Source organism: Bombus affinis, chromosome 6 (genome assembly GCF_024516045.1).
Source record: "Bombus affinis isolate iyBomAffi1 chromosome 6, iyBomAffi1.2, whole genome shotgun sequence".
Lineage (NCBI taxonomy): Eukaryota > Metazoa > Arthropoda > Insecta > Hymenoptera > Apidae > Bombus > Bombus affinis.
In genome coordinates, this window is record NC_066349.1 from 10,505,168 (window position 1) to 10,527,763 (window position 22,596).

General features: G+C 37.9%; 2 protein-coding genes and 1 long non-coding RNA gene across 8 annotated transcripts; 1 reads left to right on the plus strand and 2 right to left on the minus strand.

The window, feature by feature from the left end:
• Positions 1-770: 770 nt before the first annotated feature.
• On the minus strand, positions 771-5,683 carry LOC126918087 (regulator of nonsense transcripts 1). 3 transcript variants are annotated; one of them, XM_050725705.1, is made up of 6 exons: positions 5,520-5,683; positions 5,192-5,414; positions 4,285-4,562; positions 4,063-4,218; positions 3,395-3,988; positions 771-3,319 (listed from the first exon to the last, which is right to left on the minus strand). In XM_050725705.1, the coding sequence occupies exons 2-6, from the start codon at positions 5,378-5,380 to the stop codon at positions 1,177-1,179; spliced, it is 3,360 nt and encodes a 1,119-aa protein (XP_050581662.1). In that variant the 5' UTR covers positions 5,381-5,414; positions 5,520-5,683; the 3' UTR covers positions 771-1,176. The 3 variants fall into 3 exon arrangements, with proteins under 3 accessions (XP_050581662.1, XP_050581664.1, XP_050581663.1); XM_050725707.1 differs by having other exon boundaries at positions 5,192-5,430; positions 5,520-5,670; XM_050725706.1 differs by having other exon boundaries at positions 5,495-5,668.
• A 1,125-nt stretch (positions 5,684-6,808) lies between these two features.
• LOC126918099 (neurogenic protein big brain) lies at positions 6,809-22,019 on the minus strand. 2 transcript variants are annotated; one of them, XM_050725731.1, is made up of 5 exons: positions 21,743-22,019; positions 20,078-20,312; positions 19,316-19,442; positions 9,611-9,818; positions 6,809-9,059 (listed from the first exon to the last, which is right to left on the minus strand). In XM_050725731.1, the coding sequence occupies exons 2-5, from the start codon at positions 20,301-20,303 to the stop codon at positions 7,920-7,922; spliced, it is 1,701 nt and encodes a 566-aa protein (XP_050581688.1). In that variant the 5' UTR covers positions 20,304-20,312; positions 21,743-22,019; the 3' UTR covers positions 6,809-7,919. The 2 variants fall into 2 exon arrangements, with proteins under 2 accessions (XP_050581688.1, XP_050581687.1); XM_050725730.1 differs by lacking the exon at positions 21,743-22,019 and having other exon boundaries at positions 20,078-20,960.
• On the plus strand, positions 9,831-14,825 carry LOC126918126 (uncharacterized). 3 transcript variants are annotated; one of them, XR_007711235.1, is made up of 3 exons: positions 9,831-12,729; positions 12,880-14,393; positions 14,492-14,825. It is a non-coding gene; the product is annotated as an uncharacterized LOC126918126 (long non-coding RNA). The 3 variants fall into 3 exon arrangements; XR_007711234.1 differs by lacking the exon at positions 14,492-14,825 and having other exon boundaries at positions 12,880-13,943; positions 14,019-14,476; XR_007711233.1 differs by lacking the exon at positions 14,492-14,825 and having other exon boundaries at positions 9,831-11,051; positions 11,131-12,729; positions 12,880-14,476.
• Positions 22,020-22,596: the final 577 nt, after the last annotated feature.

The window sequence follows — 22,596 nt, forward strand, 5'->3', positions numbered from 1 at the left end:
TTGACGACAATTCGATCGGCAACGTTTCATCGATGATGGTAGTTTTTGTCGGTTAAAGGACAAGCCAATGATAAGGATGGTCTTGTACTGTCATTGTTTTCTTATTATTGACGTTGTCGCGTGTCCACGCGTTGCAAGAACCGTACTTTTTCTGTTGTAATTTTCTTTCGCAGCTTACAAGATAGTGATCGAAAGAGGTCTATATGAACCATCAAAAAACACGATATTTTTAGGGTCCTGTAAAATCTCTATAGGGGCATAATTCGTTTCTCTCTTTCTCTTTCCTTCCCTTGGCAGTAGTTGTTCATCCTATACCTTTTCTAAGGAAATGTCAAAAAGACACGTAACGCGTTTATCAGAACCGATATAATGCACTCCAAATCTTCTCTCCTTTCCATTCATCATATCTTCGATAGCAAATTAAACATTCGCAAACAATACCATTTCCCCTTCATTTTCTGGTTTGTCATTTAGATTTTTGTTTAGTATTTTTGTACGTTTTTTAGCTAATACGCTATCTTGGCACACTTTTCGAATTTGGTCAAGTCATGAAGCATTACACGTCCCGTATCTCTTTCTTCCTTTTTTCCTTTATTATCGTTATATTTTTTTGTGTTTTTGGTATTTTGATGTTTTTTTGTTTGTTTGTTTTACTTTGCTGTGTGTGTAATTCTAGCGTCATTCGATCCCCGCGATAAAACGGTACTTTTACGGTAAGCGCGTGTCACGGTGGTGGTTGGTAATTTTGGTGATAATGTCGTCTCCCAGTCTTATTCTTTTCTTTCTTTTTTTTTTTTTGTTCTTGTATCTTTTTAATTGTTTTTATTGGCTTGTCATACTTGTTTGCCAGGTGGTTTTACTCTTTAACCGTTTTCTTTCCCCGTCTAAAACAGCTTAACATTTCGACGGTAAATGACGACGGGCTCCCCCATTTGTAGTTTTTTTTTTTTTTTTTTTTTTTTTTTGGTTTGTTTGTTTGCTTGTTTGTTTTAAAACCCTCTTTTAAAACGCCGACGACTGCGTGTGCATATACCGTACTCGATCGCCGAGCCGTTTTACCGTTTTGCGCAGTTAGTGATTTGTGGTTGTTGGTCGAAGAAGAATTGGTCGAACGAGCCTTCAGTCGCTCCCGCGACGCTGCATAGCAATTGCGTTGCTCAGCCGTACGATCTCGGCTCAATATGGCTGGGAGAATTGTCCCCCGGCTTGTGACTGTCCGGATTGATAAAAACCACTTCGATCACCCTGATAAGTTGAATCTTGTGATAATAATCCGTCCATTTGTGATTGAAACTCTCCGACAGCGAAGGAATCTTGAGAAAGTTCCGCTTGACTCAGTCCGGGTTGAGAAAGGCTGAAACCTGGTTGTGACATACCTTGCGTCGTGCCTTGTGTTAACGGTAATCCTGGCTGGCTATATGGCTGAGTATTCTGTTCTGATTGACTTAGTTTACCCATTCGTGGGCCTTGTTTGTTCTTCGATAAAGCTGTACCTCGCCGATTACGTTGGTTTTGTCTAGCCTGTAGGGCCTGCTGATGTTGATTATAGAACCGTGGTGGTACGTGTGCCATATTCATGAACATTCCCACTGGAACTGGTACATTATTCATCGCTGCTTGAGCTCTTTCTGGGCTAATGTAACTAATAGTATCGTGGGTTCTGCTGAAGATGTCTAAAGGTACGTTCCTTTGGTAATAAGGATTATGATTCTGTGTTCCATTTACTTGAGTACCTGATCTATCGTATACCGAACCCGGGATCAAAGCTTCCCTTGCATCGTACATCGACGTAGACATAAAGTGAGAGCCTGGATTAGCAGCATTGACGAGTTTCTTTGGTTTGGCGAATTGAATCATAGATTCTTTAAGATTGTTCAGCGGTCCTTCTACGAGAACTTTCTGTTCCTTATAGAAACTTAATAGGTGATTCCATAATGGCTGTTTCGACAATACCTTTGGATTTCCTACGATTATGATTCCGTATTTCGCGCGGGTTAATGCGACGTTTAACCTTCGTGGGTCATTCAGAAATCCAATACCTTGATGTTCGTTCGATCGAACGCAAGACATAATTATTATATCTTTTTCTCTGCCCTGGAAAGCATCTACGCTAGCGACTTCGATTTCCTGGTACAGTTTCGAGTGCAAGGATCCTTGGTATTGCATGTATTGCACTAAATAAGCTCGTTGACCCTCGTACGGAGTTATTACTCCAATTTGTTCAGGTTTTACTCCGCAACGTAAAAATCTTGTTGCTATTTTTTCAACGTTCGATGCTTCCGTTCGATTTAAGTATGATGTACCACTTCCTGCAATTTCTTCTTGACCTTGTGTAACGTAGAAAAACATAGGTTTGTCAGGTGCTGGCCAAGGAAAATCAATTTTCAACAATTTCCTCTCGTCCGCGCACACGCCGTTTTGCAAAGAACCCTCATAAAAAAAGTTTGATGGGAATCGTGATAGATCTGGATGCATACGATATTGTACTTCCAATCTGAAAGGTCTAATTCCCAATACTACTAATCTTTCAAAAAGAGACTGTGATAAACCAGCCCTGGCAGCTTTCTTGCACATAACTACTGGCCCTAATTGACAATGATCACCAACAAGGATTAATTGCTTCGCTCCAAGAACAACTGGTACCATACACTCAGGTTCCGTTGCTTGCATACTCTCATCAATAAGAATTGAGTGAAATTTAAGTCTATGTAACCTTGGGTCACCAGCTCCAACACAGGTGCAGCAGATCACATCAGCTGCCTCTAATAATTCTTTTTCTGCTGCTTTCTTTAGTAATCTATAACGTTTTTCGTCAACGCTAGACAATTCACCAGTCTCATCCTTTAGTTGTTGCAATTTTTGCAATTCAGTATTCGTCTCCATGTTCTTGATTTGATTATGCAAGGCAAGAAAGCTTACTGGTGAATCAATTGCTTCTCGTGACTTCGCACAAAGTCTCACAACCTTTAAATTGGATTTGTGTATCTTTTCTGTTAGTTGATCAACAGCCGTGTTCGAAGGAGCACATACTAATACAGGACCACCGTTTTGTTTGACAAGTTGATAAACTATCGTAGCGCTGGTTACAGTTTTTCCTGTGCCAGGCGGTCCCTGAATTAGAGACAAGGGTCTTTGTACAGCGTGTTTCACGGCATATACTTGTGAACGATTTAAGTCTGGCAGATTCGGAGCACTGAAATGTTTAGGAAGATGGCAGCGAAACAGAACTTCTTCCACCTCGTGTCCTAACAATCTATGGTATATGTAACCGGATACAGAAGTGTCGTCCACAGCAAATTTCCGCAACGCTAATTGCATGCTATCATAAAAAGGATGTTACGTTAAAAGAAGCACATCTCTAGATAAAAATGAGAAGTGTCTGTAAACTACTTACCGATCGAAACTAGTGCTTTTCCAAATAAAATCAACGACGAAGTTACTAACACACTCCGTTGGGGCGCCAGAATTATTTTTCAATTCGATCCCTACTTCCTCTCCATAATTATCAGGGATCTTGATTACATGTCCAATTCCAGACCAAGGCTTGTGAAGTTCACCCAAGTAGCGAAGTCTTAGTTCATCGCCGTGCATCAATTTCATATCACCGTCTGTTTTTGCTAACATGAAATAGGCGATTGTCTTTTTATTTAGTCCAACATCCCAACGTACTTCAATGTTTTCTTGCGTTTGAGATTCCTTCAAACGTTTATCATAATCGGCTTCTAATTTTACGAGAGGGCCAAATATGTTCTGATACTGGTATCCATCTTCGTACCGCAAAAGTACTTGTTGCGGTTCTTCATCTACACCGGGTTTTTCAAGGTCTTGAAAGGTCGCGTCAACATTGTCTCGCCATAATTCCTCTAACTTATTGATTTGTTGGGCCGAAATTTGTCTGGCACGCAATTGTTCCTGTTCTGATGGAATTTTTACTAACCAAGCTAAAAAGGAACGGTCTTCTATCAATGGCTTCCATTGTTCTTGATCCCTATAATATTAAAACAGTATTAAATATGATAGTAATTTATTACAATTGTAATTTTTTCTAAAAATGATAATTACCAATTCATATCCTTCAACGAACTCTGAGCTGCACATGGTTGGCGGCAGAGTAATACAACAACAGAATCTGCTTTTGCAGGAATGAAGCCAAGAACGAAAACATTTCTAACAGCACAAGAGTAACACTCAAGGACAGTTTCTCCCAAAGGACCATCTCTGTAATATAAATCTCTCATGAAATAAAAATCATTCTATACAATTGAGTTGTGTAAAATATAATACCTGTGTAAAGTAACTTCCTTATGTTTGGCTCTGACAAGGTGGTTGATAATGTGAGAACCAGATGTATTTCCACGTCCATTACAGAACCACTTGCGGCAAACATTGCACATAACAACACAAGATGCTTCATGAATACCACAATATTTACATGCATGTTCTGGCAAATCACGATTGTAATATGCCTCCTCTTCTTCTTCTTCAAATTGCAATTCCGCAAGGCTTTGTGCTGCTCCAGATATCTTCAACTCCAAAGATGAGCTGCCGCTTGTTCCATTAACCTAGAAAAGAACCATATATGCACAAAAATTATCAATAAATACTTATTCCTATATAGAATTAAACTCTGCATCCAATACGTAATTAATCTTTGTTTATTTATCGCCTATTTCATCTGTTTTTTCAAAATCCTATATAAAACAATTATGCCATATTTTGTTTATAATATTGATATTACATTATTATTTTTCCTTCCATACTTGAAAATATTAATTCTAAACCGGAAACAATTCAAACAATTCACCTTGCATAACACTATGAAATGTTCTCCATATAAGAACCTAACCTCTAATCATTGAAAAACTACTAATCACGTCTGGAAAACCTGATTTAAATATGCGATTTCTGTATTTACAACAATCCGTACATCGCAAAAATCATATTTATTAGTAAGTCCTTTCAAATACATATCGTTAAAAGTAAAAAAGGGAAGGCCAAAAAACTCCTGCTAAGGCGTGGACATAAGGAACTAATGTATGTCGGGAATTAGTAAAACCAAACCTGGATTGAGGTTAGGTGATATCCGCGTGATTGAGAAAAAAAACCTTGTACACGGGTGAACGAAGTGAAGAAACAAAAATATAGGTTAGAGATCGAACGTGGTAGACGTATGGTCAGTGAAAAAACGAACCTGTACGGGTTGGTTAGGTTGACTTTGGGCAGCATCGTGTTGCGAGGCCTGAGTTTGACTCGGCGAGGGCAACGTGAAATCAGTGAAGTCGAATTCGCTACCCTGTGTATCTGCACCAATTAAATCAGCTTCTTCCGTGTCTAGGAACGTCAGAGTCTGACTGCTGGGTCCGTATGCATCGACGCTCATCCTGTACCGATACTCAATGTGTCCTTTTCGTGCCCTGCAAGAAAATAGAGCTGGTTCCGATTCCGTAAAGCGCCGAATACACCAGTCGTGATAAAATAACGCAGCACAACATACACAAGAATACGATGGTGTGATTTACCGTTAGCAAAATGGTAGAGAAACGAAAACCACCACGTAATAGCGAGCGAACTCTGAAATACTGCTCAATGAAAGAGGCCAAGACAGAATCCTACGCCATACTTCGTCTCGCGCAAGTCTCGCGCCCACCAACACCGACACGAGTATACAACTAACTTTTCTTCTTGCGCTCGTCGTGTGTTACGTCATCAGCTGATTTCCAAGTGCGTTCCAAAGAGAGAGAGATTGAGATCGAGACTGAAGGTTGTGGGGAATTCCAACGACTTTTCTATTTGGCAACGAAGATCGCCTTTCTCGCGTTTCGATTCTCCGTGACGATCTCTCTCGAAATTTTTATCGGTTAAACTCGTTAAACGTATAGTAAGCGCCAGATTTCGTCGCATCCCGATAGATGGCGACAAGATTCCGTTGGTATGGTATACAAGGTGTCTCAGGAATTAATGGCCAAACTTCGTCATGGACATATGAAGAGTATGATAGGAAAGCCATAAATATAAGAAGAAAAGATAAAGATAAATAGACTGCTGATGCATTTATAGAAAATTTGAAAGTGTAAAATTCCACAAAATGTACAATATATAAAGTATCCATAGTATAGTGCTTTTTATAATACTTGGTAAGTGAAACAATTTTTTATCGAGGTTTTATTTGTTTAATTATATTCTCAAAAATATGAATTTGCATAAAAACCTGCAGTCTAGAGACAATTAACGAGGTCTCTCTTTTCTTTCCTATCTGTTAAAAAAAAAAGCTGATAGAAAATGATAAAAAGATCACGTTAATGAAATATTATTTTCTTATTGTAAGTCTATTATTGTTTCCTCTGTATTATATATTTTTATTGTAAGCTAATAAACCTTTAAATGATCCATGTGCATATAACATTTTTTGCTTGATTATATCCATAGAATATAACTATGAGATTTTGCTTCTGGAACATCCTATACAATTATTGGCGCGCAGACGTACGTTAAACACAAAAATCGTTTATACCATAATAAAAGCGATATTAATCTATGTAAAAGTCTGCTGTACGATAACAGAAAATGTAATCTCCAGTGCAAAACAGTATGTTAAGTTTTAGTTATTATTTTTATTCTGATTTCGTTATTAAGGTAGATTTTAATTTCCTTCAATAGATGTCGCTTTTCTTAATATCACTTTTAAAGCAGTTACGAATTAATGAGGATATTGGCAAAAAATGACGAAGAAAATTGTTTGTCAGAATATTTAACATACGTATGTATTTTGACTTATTTTCCGTAATTGTAGCAAAAAATAAACAAGTAATTCGTTGTTTTAGAGACGTTTATTGTCGAATCTTTTTGCTAGATACGTACATATATAAAGGTAACAATAATCCTACTAGTCCTATAATCTATAATAAAAATAATAAATATAAAATTCAATATATACAAAAAGACTGTTTCTCGAATTCTATCGTTCTTTACGTTCTCCAAATATTAATTCATAAATGCTCATACTTCCATCCATTGCATTAAATTACTTTATACCATATTGACTTTATCTCTTAAAATATAGTATCTTAATACATACATTGTATGATGTTTAAATAGTATAAAGTTTGTCTCACTTTGCTAGACCGAAAATCGATCATATCGATTTATACGAAACAGAGCAGATGCAGCAAAGATTCTCAAATTTGACCTTCGATATATAATAAACTCTTCTTTTTCTCTTAAATGTCATATATAAAAAAGTATTTGTGAGATCAGTCTTGTGTGACAAAACACTGATTAAAATTCTAATCAGTTTGCTTTATCGATTGATTCAAAAGTTAAGAGTTTGATAATTAACGATTCAAAAATCAAAGTTTATTGCTTTCGAATGTCTTCTAGATAGCCGTACAACGATCAATACTTTGATAGATTGTGACAGTTAATTAAAAAATTAATCTAATAATGCCCGACGTCGGAGAAAGCGAAAGGCCTATATGTCCCATGGTGGGAAACGATGAAATAGCTTCTTCAGTTCATTCAATTCATCACGACGAATCTCGATAAAAAGATCTTTACAATTGTCACTGAAAGATATCAACACTAAATCCATTTCTAGGGAAATGCGGTAAACATTATTATTCCTTCCAAAGTCTATGGGACATTGTAATTTAACCATTATCAATATCAGTATTATTTTCTAGGTTATTCCATTCCTCTATATCCTCCTGCTATCATCATCACGCTACAAAATGGCACTACAATATCTCTTTTTCTCAACGAAATTTTCAACTTTAATTTCGAATGACATTTTATTGTCCAACGAACTTCTCCGTTCTTTTGACAACCACTACACGTCTTTCTGAAGCTGCTAATAATCATTCAGCCAATCATGTATGTAGCAGTCTTATAAAAAATGATCACCAAATCCATGAAATTTATAGTCAATATTGAGGATTTGGCGAATTTCTTTGAAAATTATTTTGCTGGTTCTGTTGCAATGGCCCAGCTGGACTAGGTCTTCCTTGTTCGCGGTACTGAGGAGGACCAGGTGGTCCGTTAGGGGGACCCGTTGATCCAGGAGGTCCAGGTACCTTTCCGTAATTGCCTCGCGTCGAACCTTGATAACTGCCATACGCAGAATCGTCACTGCGTCTAGAAATATGTCCGTACATGCTTTCTGGTCTTCTAGAGTTTGCTGCGTTATCAGAGCAGGTGGATATCGTTCCATTCTGATGCTGCTGTTGTTGTTGCTGCTGTTGCTGTTGTTGTTGTGGCTGATGATGATTTTGAGTGGAAGATTGGACATTCGGACCTGATTGTTGAGAATTCTGACTACTCGGAGGAGGAGCTGGAGCTCGGCCATATATGCTGGACCCCGTAGATACACCATAGATACCATTCTCCCTCGTACTAAGACTCGTGGAAATTCCTCTGATTCCATAAATGCTCTGCGTGCACTGTTGCAGTTGATTCTGCATATTTTGGTTGGTACTGTTATGATTTTGAGAATTTTGATTCTGACCATTTGATCCATTTTGCTGTTGACTGTCTCTTCCTGAATTTGAACTTGTTTGACCTATTCTAATCGGGTACAGGCTTTGTGCGGGGGCTAGAGGACCCGGTTTGGGGATCATTAGGCCGTCTCGGGTTCCGGAAGTCGATTTAGCGTATACACTTTGCGAACGATTTAAATTTGCCCTGGTTAAGGGTGGGGATTTACAGTAGAGCGATTTGGTTCCCCCGTAAATGGATTCGACACGTTCTAAGGCTGTCGGAGGCGTACTGTAGATCGAGGAAGATGCTCCAGCAACTGGGCGATAGGTTGCATAGGCGCTGGGAAATTTGGGACCCGTTGGTTTGTCCAGATCGTCGTAGGTGTCCTCGTCGGATCTCATTGATGAATTGTCACCGTCATCCATATCCCGTGGGTCTCTAGATCGTTTGGGATTTAGAACATATTCGTGAAGAAGGGCTGCCACTGCGCTTCCCGACAGTGGACCTACCCAGTACACCCAATGGTTGTCCCAACGATTGGTGACGAATGCTGGTCCAAGTGCGCGTGCGGGATTTAAGAATGGACTCTGAAATATAATTAAAAATATTTGTTATAATTTAGTAGTGATTTATTCATCTATGTTCTTTCTATTTATATAATTGTTATTCGTGTTTGTTTTATATTTTTTAAACTGTGTACAGGACGGAAGTGATACCGAATGCACAAGTTAACAAACGTGCATTTCTTATGTTCCTGTTTTCTTGTACGAGGCACGGTAAAACGTATTTTTTTGTTTGGAGTATATTGTACACGCGTTTCGAAGCAGGTGGAACCGAAAGATTGAATTCTTCTTTTCTCTTTTCTTTCTTTCTTTCTTAGTCCTCCCTATTCGACATTTCCTTCTCTGCTAAACTGCAGGTGCTGTTTAAAGACACGAACGTGAGGCTGATTCGAAAGGAATCGAGAGCCGCTTTGGATAGACCGGTTACGGAAAAGAATGCGTACAACGGAAGGTAAAATAAGGAAAAAAAGGACTACTTTCTTAGACGTTCTCATACTAACACGATGTTTTTCTCTTTCATCAACGAGAACTTTGTGCTTTAATCGAAGCTTGGGCCGAAAGCAGTATATACTTACCGAAACCAAAGTGGCTGCCGTGTAGGCTGCAGCTAATACGCCAGCTGGTTTCGAAGAAACTGACATTGGTAGTATTTTTGAGCATTCTGAGGTAAAATGAGATAGGACAATCAGCACAGAAAGTGCTAATTCTACCAAGAGCCTCTCGATAGGCCCTCCGAGACGACCTACGGAAGTTAAGGTCTGCGTATTGGAAGGTGTAGTCACTCTATAACAAATAAAATTGAGTTACTTAATTATTGAATGCATTATGTAGGTAAGAAGAATTAAATAAACTTAGGTTATAATAGAAAAGTGTAAAAGTTATCGATCAGTTTTCCAAAATAATTCCTGCGTATGACGTGTCATAGTGTAATATACAATGATTTTCCTATTGAAGGTTATTGTAACAGCGACACCCGGCGTAGAAGCCCCCTGCAGCAAGTCAGTCCCAGCGGTGTAATGTTTATATTAGCCGGTGCATCGTCGAGCCTATGGGCTTCATTCATCGCTCCTACCCCACCCCATCGACGTGTTTCTTTTGCATATAACCTCGTTAATTTTCTCAGTTCGTACAATCACACGGGGCTACAGACACATGACCTTTTGTGTTTTGGACTGTGACCACAATGGTATTGGACATCAATAAGAATTTCATATTGGTGAATCTCGATTTATAATCATTGCTCACTGATAAAATTAAAATCTAATATTTTATACTTGATGTTTTAAAAATAAAATACTCAATAGTTTATCTGCTAAAAAGAAAAATTACAAAATAATGGAATTTAGGATTTTAATATTTGAAAGTCATTAGGAATGTTGCTTGCTGAATGTTAATGCGAAGTCTTTTAGAAATATGTTTTAGCGCGTTGTATAATATTAACATTAATTTCTTTTCAGACGCGTGCCATTTATCTTGCGTGGACTAATAGAAACAATCGAGTTCAAAGTAATTGATACACGAGATCAATATTAACAAAAAATTAACAAGGTGAACCTCCACATGCAGGCGCCTTTCGAAGCGCAGGATATGATGCAGTTCTGAGGGAGAAATGGATCTAATTTTACCGCTAAATGCACTGAATCCCTGTCCCTCTGAAATTTATTGTCACGTATATCGGCGAAAATTCTCCCCCGTTTAGAGTGTGATGCAGATAGGAGCTCCCTTTCTTTCTTTTTCTTGCTCTATTCAGCCTCTTTATGTCGAGAGGCCTCGTGATCGTGTCACGAGAGAGCGAATTGATGAAATCAGAAATGCAGATCACGACGGCACAATTGGGATTAAATGTATCGTCTGTGGTTGAGGGTGGAAACAAGGAAAAAATGAGATCTCGCATCCCTTTTAGGGCAGCCAGGGTGATAAGCGGATTTTTGATCGATCTTTTTCCTTTGGTAGACAATAGTCACATTGGTCATAGCAACTTTTTATGCTGAAGCTAATGTGGGAAGATAATATTCTGTGAGTTTTTTTTTTTAATATCATGATACGATATTATATTATAATACTATATAATATATTATTTTTTATATAATCGTAGGTAATTGCTTTTAGAATATACTTTAATATTTAAAACGCGTTTAAAGAGGCCGAAGGGACTTCGTTCCATTTTAATCCCCTTTAAGAGACCCATTTTGGCCCTAGACAGAAAGGGAACACTCTTTGCACCTACTCTTTGCTGTCAGAGTGCGGACTAGCCTCCATTTTCTCTACTCTAAAAGCCTTCTTGTAACAAAAAGCTACAAGTATAGCCTGAAAATATTTCAAGCAATCCTACTTGAACCTTACATTAGAAGTAATACTTAGAAAACCAGTAAATCCTTCATTTTCCATCATATAACTTCTCTTATGATTATCGTTTAAAACTGATCTCTCTCTTTTCAGAAGTCCAATATAAAATCTGAATAAAAATCTACGATACTTTTTTGGTCCACTGTTATTCGATATTTCTTAGAAGAGTTTTATAAGGAATGTTCCCATAGCTGACGGTCTTTTTCTCACGTTTTCCGCTCGAGAAGATACGGTCATTCAGCCGCGACTCATTTCGTCGTTTAATCCTACATGCACTTGACTCGAGAGACCGCGTGCAACCTGTGCCCTATATTCGCATGGGGGTAACTGAACCCCAGAAACACCCTCAAGGGTCCAGCGAGGGCTACAACGTTTAAAATAAATTTCAATTCAGAGCCAGAAGGGGTGTGTATCACTTTCACTAGACCTCTGTCGTGTTTAACGAGCTATTGATATCTTCCACCCACCAGAACTCCCCTCTGTAGAGTGGTTAGGATATATACGTATGCAAGCTACGTACTCTAGTCGTTAGCGGCCCCTTTCCTGGCCCCCTTTTTTGACCAGGAAAACCGCCACATGTGTGTGATATGTGTTAAAGCCCAGGCGAGATCTACAGTGATTCCATTCTAAAGTCTTGCCCTATGGGAAAGTTCAGGTGCTCCGGTGGTTGTGGTTAAACCAGAAAATTAGGTTCACGGTGAACTAGCGATGTAGGGCGATCGATTGTGGGAAGTTTTGCAAGAAGCTTGACCAGTCTTCCCTTATGGGACAAACTGTATCGAGTGTTACGCCTGATGGAATTGCATTCAGTGAAATTTTATGGTGTATAGAGAAGCAAGTATTTTTAGCATATTTATTCGAAGGTAGCCTGAATACGGGTAATATTTCTTTCATTCTTTACGGTGTCCGGGCCAGTTTCCTGTCACCTTCTTTTTAAAAAATCGTAGCGAGGAGACGAGGCGATTAATTCCAGACATTTTTCTTCAGAACAGTGCAGTTTCCTGCACGAACATCATCGACTATAGAAATCCAAGGCGACAAAGCACAGGAATTCTTTGAAAGGACAAAACAGTTCGAGCCTCAGATTTCTATCCTGCTCGTCGTGAATGGGAAACATGTGAAAAAGGGGCCAGGAAGTGCGTACACCCACGAGGATCCATTGCGACACAATAAACGCCGCTGACCGCGTTTTTCTTACTTTTATCCTACGTTCGTTCATCAAAGTTTACGTTTCAATCTTTAACGCAAAATTAGAATTCATTCATTGAGAAAAACTTCTATCAATTAGAAAACTCTATACTCTAAATTATTCCTTTATAAACAGATTCAGTTATGTATAATTAAAAAGGTACGATATTTAATCATCTACTTTAAAATGTTATAAAAAATATCTCCTCCTTAAATTTAAGTATCTAATCTGTGTGAAAGTTTTCTTATTACAATTTTTAAAATTTGTTTAATCAAATGAAACTAATTGCATGTACATATGTCCCTTTAGCCACAAATGTAAGAACACCAAAGATAATTAACAATGGAGAAAATTCCACGTACCTATTACACATACAACCGATTCACTAGGGCGATTATACCCTGGCAGATTCATGGCGGCGATATCTAACAATAAGTTCTAAAAGAATCTTATTGACCTGTTAAGATACGAGAGAGAAAGAAACCGTGGCAGCTGGCCTGGAAGATCGTTGCGGATCCTCCTCCTTTATAGAATCCTATATAAATCGTGGACCGTGCCTTTCTACGGGGAAACACGTGCCAGCCACATGTTGCATAAAAGGAATCGTCAGTGGTCCTTTCGAATATCCATAGCGTAAAGTCGCAATCACAAAGGAGCTTTAGAACCCATAAATGATTCTCTTTCGACCGAAGGATACGAAACAGCGGCAGATGTTTTACGTCTTTACCTCTTCAAACATGTCGAATTCGATATGTACACGCGTTTCGGAAGGACACGAGATAACAATAGTTGTTTCGTTTTCCGAAGCTTTGGAGAAACTTAGTTAATCGTTAAAAAACTTTCGATATTTATAGTATCATCATTTTGATTTAAAGAAAAATTTGTTGTGCCAAGATATTGCTTAGAATATTTTCAAGTACAAAATTTGTAACTCTAATTAAGGTTGTATAATTTTCAATTCGAATTTCATATGAATTTGCAATGTGAGTTGTATTGATATTCTGCAAAACCTAAATTTTATTGTATTTGCAATAAAGGCTATATTCTAAAGTGTTTGAAGAAACAGTTTTTAGTCATCTTTTTAGTTGGCAAAGAAATCATGATTGTTCACGCACTCGCGTTAAGAAATGGATTTCATGCAGGGCCAACAGGCTGGCTGCGCATGCATCTAATCGCACAACCTACGATTATGGAACAGAACGATTCTTAAGAACGAACACGTGGTTGTGACCATCTGTTAGCATCCTGCTTCGTTCATCCTACCCTAAGTTAGAGCTACCCTTTTCGCCTTGCTAGTTCTTTCCTCCTGCACCTAGAAGATCGACACATAAGCATCAATCTTTTCAAGGCTATTTGATTTCTTAAACTCCAAGGTAATCGTACTTATATTTTCAATCTTTCTCCAAAAGAGAAGAAAATGATATATTATAATTATAACAAATTTTTAGGACAAATTGAGAGCTGTTTAAATTACATCGTATAACAATAAAGTAATGGACTATTAACTAGAAGAGAATTATAGAATACAGAAGAATAAAAAATGCACAGAATAGAATAAATCAATAACATAACACAATAACAGAACAGAAGAAATCCTGAATCCCGAAAATTAATCCTCATAAAATACCAAAAGCAATTTATATCGAGTTTCTCACAGAAGTTTAAACACTAAGGATCTCAGCTTCTTATCACCTTCACCAACTCTTCATGAAACCACTACAAGGAACACAAGGCGTAAACTTTCCCAGCATGTAATACGCTCAAATATTTAGTTTAGGGGGCGACATCGTGCGCTTTTAGCTGAGAGTCAGAGATTTTAAGAGGTGCGTGAAAGACCGTCACATGTTCCCCGCTTTTTTGCTCATCATCAGCCGCTCCGAATTTATTTTTACTAACGAAGAGCGTCGTCTACTTGTCACAGGACACCGTCGACGACTGGAATAACATTTCCACGGAGGAATAACCGTCACATACGAGTCAAAGTTGTAAAAGCTAGAATATCGCGGAGATCGTTTAGGCGGGCCGCTTTGTGTCCTCGGTAAAAGGTGTTCCAAGCAGGTAAAACATTCCTATTGAAACGGTTCTACCTGACCCACCTGGCTTTCACGCTACATTTTCGGCTCGACAACAGTTTCTCCCCATGCATATGGGTATCAAAAAAGGACTAGCTACATAAAACGCAGAATCTCCGATAGCTAGATCAAAAATATGTCGCGAAAAATCTGTACATATATTGAAAACAAAATTTTCGTTAATTACACTAATTAGATAAAAAAATTGAAGTATCTTTAATTTATAATATTCAAGCACGAGTGTATCTTTGACAGTTAATAGCGCATATATACATATTTGATTGGTCGATGAATTATCTTCAAAGAAAATTCGAAGGGAAATCCTAAGTTGGCTGAAAGTATTGAAGAAGGTTCTCGAAATCACAGCTTAAGAACCCAATATCGAAGGCTTTCGGAAAAGCTTGGATATTACTAGTCGACTGTAAATCTCTCCCTTTGGAAGACCGCCTTCATTCGATGAATGATATTTCTCAACCGTGACGTATTTTCTTTGCATGTATGTCAATTCTTTAAAAATACGACGCTCGAAGTCGAGCGACTTATTTTTTATTTTTCATCTTGTTTTATTGTATCTTTCATTAAGATAGATTTCAATTCGATTAATCACATTGCAGTTTCGAACGTGGTCATAGAGCGACGTGACAAGAATTAATTGCTCCGGATTTTGAAACTAAACGTGGCTGGGTGTCATAGATAGTTTTGGAGAACAGGAAATGTGCGACGGGGCTGTTTCTTCACTGGACATCCGGCTCGCCACGCGTCTGCGTGTGTCTTGCTTGACGTCACAACACACACCTGCTTCCTCACAGCTGTTCCCCAGTCCGTGGTGGCAAACTCCTTTGACAAATAGTTTTATACCAACGCGTCTATCTCCCTTTAGAATTTTTCTTTTTAGAAAAATCTCGGTCGGCGTGCTTGGACTATTCCTTTCGTTTCACAAATAAAAAGAGAATTGGATATGGATTCTTGTAATAATTATTTGACTTTATAAATTATATCGCACATGTGTTTCAAATGCCCTGTGTCAAAAGAACATCAAAACCATCACATCAGGATGTCAAGGGCAAAGAATGTGAAATTACAAAAATAATATTTAACCATTGTTTTCTAGAATTTATTCTTTTTATCAACGTTATAAACAGTTTCTCATTTTTCCTGAAAATCTTATTTCAGTGGCGTTACTTTAGAAAAATATGTGCGATATGGTAATTTATTATAAATCTTCATATCCTTTCCTGAAACTTAAAGCTTACAAGCAATTTTTTATGAAGATATATCATGGATCTTTTTCTTTACGTATCTATGCCGTGGAAAAAGTATATAGGAGGATAATGGGAGAATCTTGTAACGTGTTGATGAAACGATACTAAATCCTTTCCGGATAGTTAGACTCGCGATTCTCCCATAATCTCTGGGTCGTGTCAGTTCGGTTTACGATTTATCTGCTCGGCTGCCTGTCCATTTCATTTTTTATTTATATTTCAGGGAAGTATCGCACTGGGAGCTACCAACCCTCTATGAACGCAAGGATACGTGTTTTACAAACGCCATATACACACACACACATACAGCATCGATTGACCCAGTCGCAACAGATGCAAGAATCGTGTTATTTCCTTCTTCATCTCTCCCGCTACCGCCTCTTTTTCCTTTGACTCTCCTTTTTTCTCATTGGGATGCACGTACTCCCCAGAGACATTTCTGGAAGGGATGACGAACCCGACTGGTTAACTAGAGTATTGTTCGATTATTATTTCGGTACATATCGCGCACTTGTTATCTCTTTGTGCGGTCATATGGTGGTCTAAGGGTGATCCCACCGCGGATGACAGATCTGTCGTATGGAATCGTCAGAAGTATCAGTGTTCATCCACAATTTCATACTACGTAATATTTCATTCAATCCATATAAAGAACTTTTTACGAAGAATTATTTAAAACACAAATTTTAAATCTAATTTATACCATCTTAGCTTTCGAGGTTCAATAATCATGGTTATTTCTTTCTCATAGATATTTCATTTTGAAACAGTCACTAAGGGAAAACGTCGTAATTTTGTCAACACGTAGAAAATCTTAACGGATGGATAATGATGTTCAGGACGTATCTGCGGTGAATCGTACGGGGTGTTTTTACCTTTCCCCGACCACAGAGTATCGATGGTGTTGACGAGGGTGTTCAGTAAGTTATTATACAGGGGCATTCTTCTATTCTATGGCTCTCATGGAACAACATCAGGGGTCTGCAACTTCCATGCAACCTGTGCCAACCTGTAATTTCCGGTCGCAGAATGAACAATCCCCAGTTATCTTTTTACATCATTACCAGTTATTATATCATTAATTGCATCTTCATTCATCTTCGTACTATGTATTCCTTTCTATAATTCTTTACGATTTCATCTTCTTAGATATATCAAAGACGACATTCCGAAGAGACAACGACGAAGTAAAGGAATGACAGAAAGAAAAAGTATAAGAAAGAAGAAAGCGAAGAAGACGATGATAAAAGGAGAAAGGGAGGACAATGATCCTCGAGAACGCAGAAAACATCTGCTCTGGCTCCGGATCGCAGCGTGTCCTCCTTCAATGAGAGGCGATTGCGTTGTGAAACTTGTCCCACCTCGGCGCGTATAGGTATTCATTATCCTCGTCTCTGGTGCCTGGTCGATCCTTTTTCCGCACGATCTTTTTTGGTCCATGGAACATCTGCGGCAGCTGCGAGGCGGTGGCCTGCCGCAGCGTACACGGAACGAGGCAGGTGCTTACCTTCGAAGAAGCTTCTCCATCTAGCCCTGCCAATTACGCGTGCCTCTTTCTGCCTCTCCCACTCTCCCCCTGTCTCTTCCTCGTCTCCCTTCGTTCTTCTCTTTGCAATTTTTTCACCGATACCCGTTGAATAACCGAGTATAATTAAATAGTCTGAATTATGGTTTCGGAGCGGTCGAGTATGTTATAATAATCTATCGAAGTTTTGAGGATTAGATGTTTGCCTTAATAATTACTTGGTGTTGCAAAGAAAAGTTTGAAGATGTTTATCTTATACGAAGTTAATGGATCATTACAATGAGACTTGTACTCTTTGATACTACATCATACATCGTGGAGATACACATAGGAGACATCTATATTATCTATAATTTCTTGAGAAAAAGCGTACACTTTAAAGTATCATTTCTACGCTTCAGCAAATTTAGAATTATCTTGGATAACCCATGGCAATTCTCAACAAAAGGGAGAGCAATTGTTTTCGAGAAACGAGAAGGAAGAGAAATAATGATCCATGTCTGAGCTACATTTTTTATCGTAGTATCTGTTCTCTGTCTCTCTACGATAACGGTCGAATAAGAGATTTGACATAAATGATGGTACCTTGGAAGTTCGTCGTCCCCATCTTCATTTTTTTCTCACCCTCTTGCGACGGGAGATCCTTTAACCACGGGCAAAATCGAGGCACGTGCACCAGGTTGCACACGGCCAATCTCTTTCTTCTCTCCATCCAACCGGAGAGAAAAAAAATATTACAGCGGCGTGCTCGCGCGCTCCTGATCATCGCCTGCTCGCGAAAACTTGCTGCCCCGTTGAATTATAGACTATCCACGCGGGCTTTATAGGTTAATAATAGAGACGTGAATATCGATGAACATATAATAACGACTCGTGAGTACTTATTTTAAAGTACAAGTATAAATCAGCCAGTTCTTACAATTATATAGTTAATAGCCAGCAGCCATGTAAGAAGATATAAAGCGTTCTACAGAGTGACACAAAAGTAACGCAATACAATGTCTTAAATACCTGAAAATGATTTGCTATGAAACATGTAGCTTATATTTATATATTTCAATTTGTATATTTTCAGTAACTCCTCTTGTACATCATTTTTATATATAATTCCAATTGAAGTAAGTAAGTAGAAGTTTCTAAGCTGTAACTTTGAATCGTTTCAGATCCAGCGGGCAATTTTATGCTCTGTTCAAGACACACGTACTCGAAAAGCAGCACATATAGTAGGAAGGCTTCTCAAGGATTCAGCTAGATATCAAAGAGATTCACAGGAAGAACATAGTTATTTATATTGCATGTTAGCATATGAAGATTACGCAGAAATGTATGTATATGCGTTACTAATCAACCACGATCGACTTATCTCAGGTAGGTTATCGAGAAGGCCCTATATACCTTCTTACATTTCTCTTGTCTACTTTAAACAATTTAAATCTTAGTAAAGATTCTAAGAAACGGATGTGTTTATTATTTACGTAAAAGGTGTATGACGGTGGTACCGTTGATTTCAGAGGGCTTTTAAAAATGGTTAAGACATCTTGAAGGAACGGGAAAGCTTCCGGGGCTCGACTATGCGGCCTTCTCGGATTCCATATCTAGCAGCTGCCCTCTTGGGGCTCCGTATCTCCGATTTTTTCTACACCCTGTTGCTTTCGTGTATGTATATAGACGCTCGAAGGAAGTTTTTGCTTTGAAAAAAATATTGCTTTCAACCCTTTTCACTCAAAGTGTCAAAATTTATAGACTTCTGAACTATATATTATGGAAGTTGAAAAACTTATTAACTACATTTGTTTTAACTACTATATGGTAATGATATCATAACAAGAATGCAAAGGGTTGGAAACTGTTTATTGGTCTTGTGAGTTTTAAAAGCAATCACTCACCCATACAGCATCGCAGCTCCGGCTATACCGCCTCCACACTGTGCGGCGATGTACAGAGCAGCTCGGAGGAAGGAGATTCGTCGACACAAAGCAAAAGATAGTGAGACTGCTGGATTCACGTGGCCACCTGTATGACAGATATTTTATTGCGAGTTTTATTACAAGTTTAGCATATATTTTTTTGTACAAGATAAACGGAACTTATATTTTATATGTTCTATATATATCAAAACAGAAATTATACAAAATAATATATCTATATCAAAATTGCTAATAATAAAAGTTTATATAAGACTTAAAATCGAAGCATATTCTTGAAAGGGACACGAATATGTTTTATTTAGATGACAAGACGGACAATAATGAAACAGATTAGACAAGAATTCCAAGATGTAAGCCTGAAATACTATATTATATGCCATCTAGGGCACTCTCTCATACACGTTCCGATGCACGCGTGGTGTGCTGTGTTTCTATCGGCCACTATAATCGGTTAATGAGTCAATCGAGAATGAAACCATGAGGACCGAGTACAAATGACGCGACAGTGTGAATGACAAAAGTTTTTGCCTCTGGTATAATATCGCCCATATCCCGAAAATTGTTTTACAAATGAAAAAGATGTTAAAGTAACAAATTTATTGGATATATTATTTTGAAAATGTGGTACTATCAAAATTAAATATATAAATGACTAAAAATGTACAAAATTACAGGTAATCCTCGAAAATGTACGAATATCATATAACGCAAAAGACTTACCACTGATATGACCAAAGATGAAGCAGATCGCCGAAATCGCAAAACCGGATGCTACAGCGGTAGCTAAGACAGAGAGTCCGCTTCCGGAAACTGCGGAGGATGCGGCTGCGCCGGATACAACGAGACTGAAGAGAAAGGTAGCGAAACACTCTACAGCTACTGCTCTCCAGAGTTCCAAACTGCGAGCCTCTATCGACATAGGTGCTTTCTTCTCTGTTAGTTCCATGTTATTTTCCTTCAGGGAAGAAATCCTCGTAAGCAAGGTCACGATGTGACCATCTAACTCTCTTGAAAACGTTTCCGTGGTCATTTTCCCTACTTAATATTTATTAAATTTTTCAAAGGAGCAATGTAAAATAATGTATGGTAGTTTTTTGAGTTCTTTTTAAAGCATTCTTCCTATTCTATCACTTTTAAGATGCACCTATGTGTACAAAGTCACTTATTCCACACTTTCACGTGATGTCGAGTGCTCAATACGATTTGAATGGGATTCGCGGGAAAATTACAAAGTACCGATACAATGGAAGAGCACGAGATCGAACGAGGGGCAACAGCGAAGCCGATGTTGCCGGAATGGCAACGTGCTTTCGAGTGACAAGACGATCGGCGAACAAGTGGGCCCCAGACTGTGCGAGTGCCTCCACCATCGCACCGCCCCCACTCTTCGACCACCGCCAGTGCATCTGTGCCTGAACCCGAGGAAATCGGGAGGCAACCACGCGCAGCTTGTCCCGAAAAAGTACGAAATGATAGAGGGAGGGTGTTCAAGGTAGAATCGAAGTGTTAAGACAGGATGTGGTCAAGATAGTATTTGAAGAGTAATTGTAGTACTTCCAGAGGATTGGGTTCCGTTCAGGTTTCATATTTAACCCTCTAATACTATGCAACTACATAGAATCCCGTTAACAGTATGCTGGCAAAATTACATGAAATGGTTCAAAAACATAATTTTATTAGCATAACATAATAATAGAAAATTATTAGAAAACACGAAGAACAGAGTATTATCACTTAAGAAATAAAAATAAAAAATAGAGTATTCCAATGTTCTATTCCAGCTTTTCTATTAGAAATATGTTACTTGATAAAAAGTAAATTATATTCTGCTCATAAAATGTAAATTTTTATTTTTCAATCAAAGTTTCATAAGGTATGTATTTGTTAAGTTCGTATATTCCTGAAAGACAGGAATATACTTTAATTGGAGCAATATTTAATTTTACAAGCATGAGTGAACTATGAACGACAATGAGCATTAAAAGGAATAATTACATTTACCAGGGAGAATGTCTTATTCCCACGAGTTCAAAGACTATTTTAATACCAAAGTTCCCACAAAAAGGGATGCATGCACGACGGGACGCAAACAACGATTATAATAACGTCCATTTAAATCAACTTTATACGGACGCCGGTTCAGGATAGACTGAATGTTGCGTCCAATAAATTTGCATTTACCGCAAACTCTCCAAACTTGAATATCTCGTAAAACATGCCAAACTAAACATCTTAAAATATCATAATGTCATATCTTTTAGTCAGAAGAAATGGGATATCTCACCATCTTGAACATCAAGAATACACTTTCCTATGTCAAGAAATTATTTATGAAATATTGGAACAAAAACTCAAAATATATTTTATATAACAAACTTTTCTTACTTTGCAATTCGCGACTGACTTCTATTTCACGTTCACTTTTGTTCTCAGAAGTCGACCCCGTCGTGTCAAGCGTGACGATTCCAAGAGGATAGCCGAGAACGAACCAGCGTAATTAAGCCACGCCAGTTCTTTACTGAGACTGTACAAGCATGTAAGTAAAGTTGACCGGGGAATGGGTAATAAATCCAGCAATTGCCGTAAATTGGAGAACTCACGTGAAGGGGGTGACAAAGAGAGCGACAGATAAAAAGCTTTTACTTTATCGCATCTCTGTCTACAGACGAAGCAATTGCTCCAGCGATGTATGTTCCTAATCTTACAAATACAAATATTTATATTAATACTTTATTAATTATTATATTAATAATTTTTATTAATATAATATAATTTAAATTAATATAATTAATAATATTATATTAAAATTATTACATTAATAATTTATATTAATCTTAATGTTAATTAATTATTATAGAAAATATTAATTTATATCGATTATTTCCACGGGAATTAACATCTCCTACCCGGCTCCGGGTAAATCATGAACATATCTCACAATCTGTATCACGTTGTAGCTGTATATTCAATCAGAATATCTTTTTAGGTATATGTGATCTACATGCTGATTATATAAATTTCAGTTCTTAATAGACTATGAAGAGTGCAACAAAAGCAACAAAAGTAACAAAATAACGAAGACCAGCTCGAGGCGATTGTAATCGATAGAGAGATTATTCAACGACGAGAGCAACGGTGGAATCGAGGGGGGAATTGTTGATTATCCCATTATTCATGCCTCGGTATGTTATCAATTTCAATGGTACTCAGCGATGATCTGGTTTTACTTGACAGTCAGT

What these genes read in the sequence shown, in the direction of transcription:
- LOC126918099 (XM_050725730.1), bottom strand. Translation starts at nt 20,387, where the DNA reads ATGACCACGGAAACGTTTTCAAGAGAGTTAGATGGTCACATCGTGACC. An exon ending in GGAGCTGCGATGCTGTATGG is followed by an intron (nt 9,819 to 19,315) that starts GTGAGTGATTGC and finishes TATTTGTTATAG; the next exon opens with AGTGACTACACCTTCCAATA. An exon ending in CGGCAGCCACTTTGGTTTCG is followed by an intron (nt 9,060 to 9,610) that starts GTAAGTATATAC and finishes ATTATATTTCAG; the next exon opens with AGTCCATTCTTAAATCCCGC.
- LOC126918087 (XM_050725705.1), bottom strand. Translation starts at nt 5,380, where the DNA reads ATGAGCGTCGATGCATACGGACCCAGCAGTCAGACTCTGACGTTCCTA. An exon ending in AACCTAACCAACCCGTACAG is followed by an intron (nt 4,563 to 5,191) that starts GTTCGTTTTTTC and finishes GTTCTTTTCTAG; the next exon opens with GTTAATGGAACAAGCGGCAG. An exon ending in TCGTTGAAGGATATGAATTG is followed by an intron (nt 3,989 to 4,062) that starts GTAATTATCATT and finishes TTAATATTATAG; the next exon opens with GGATCAAGAACAATGGAAGC.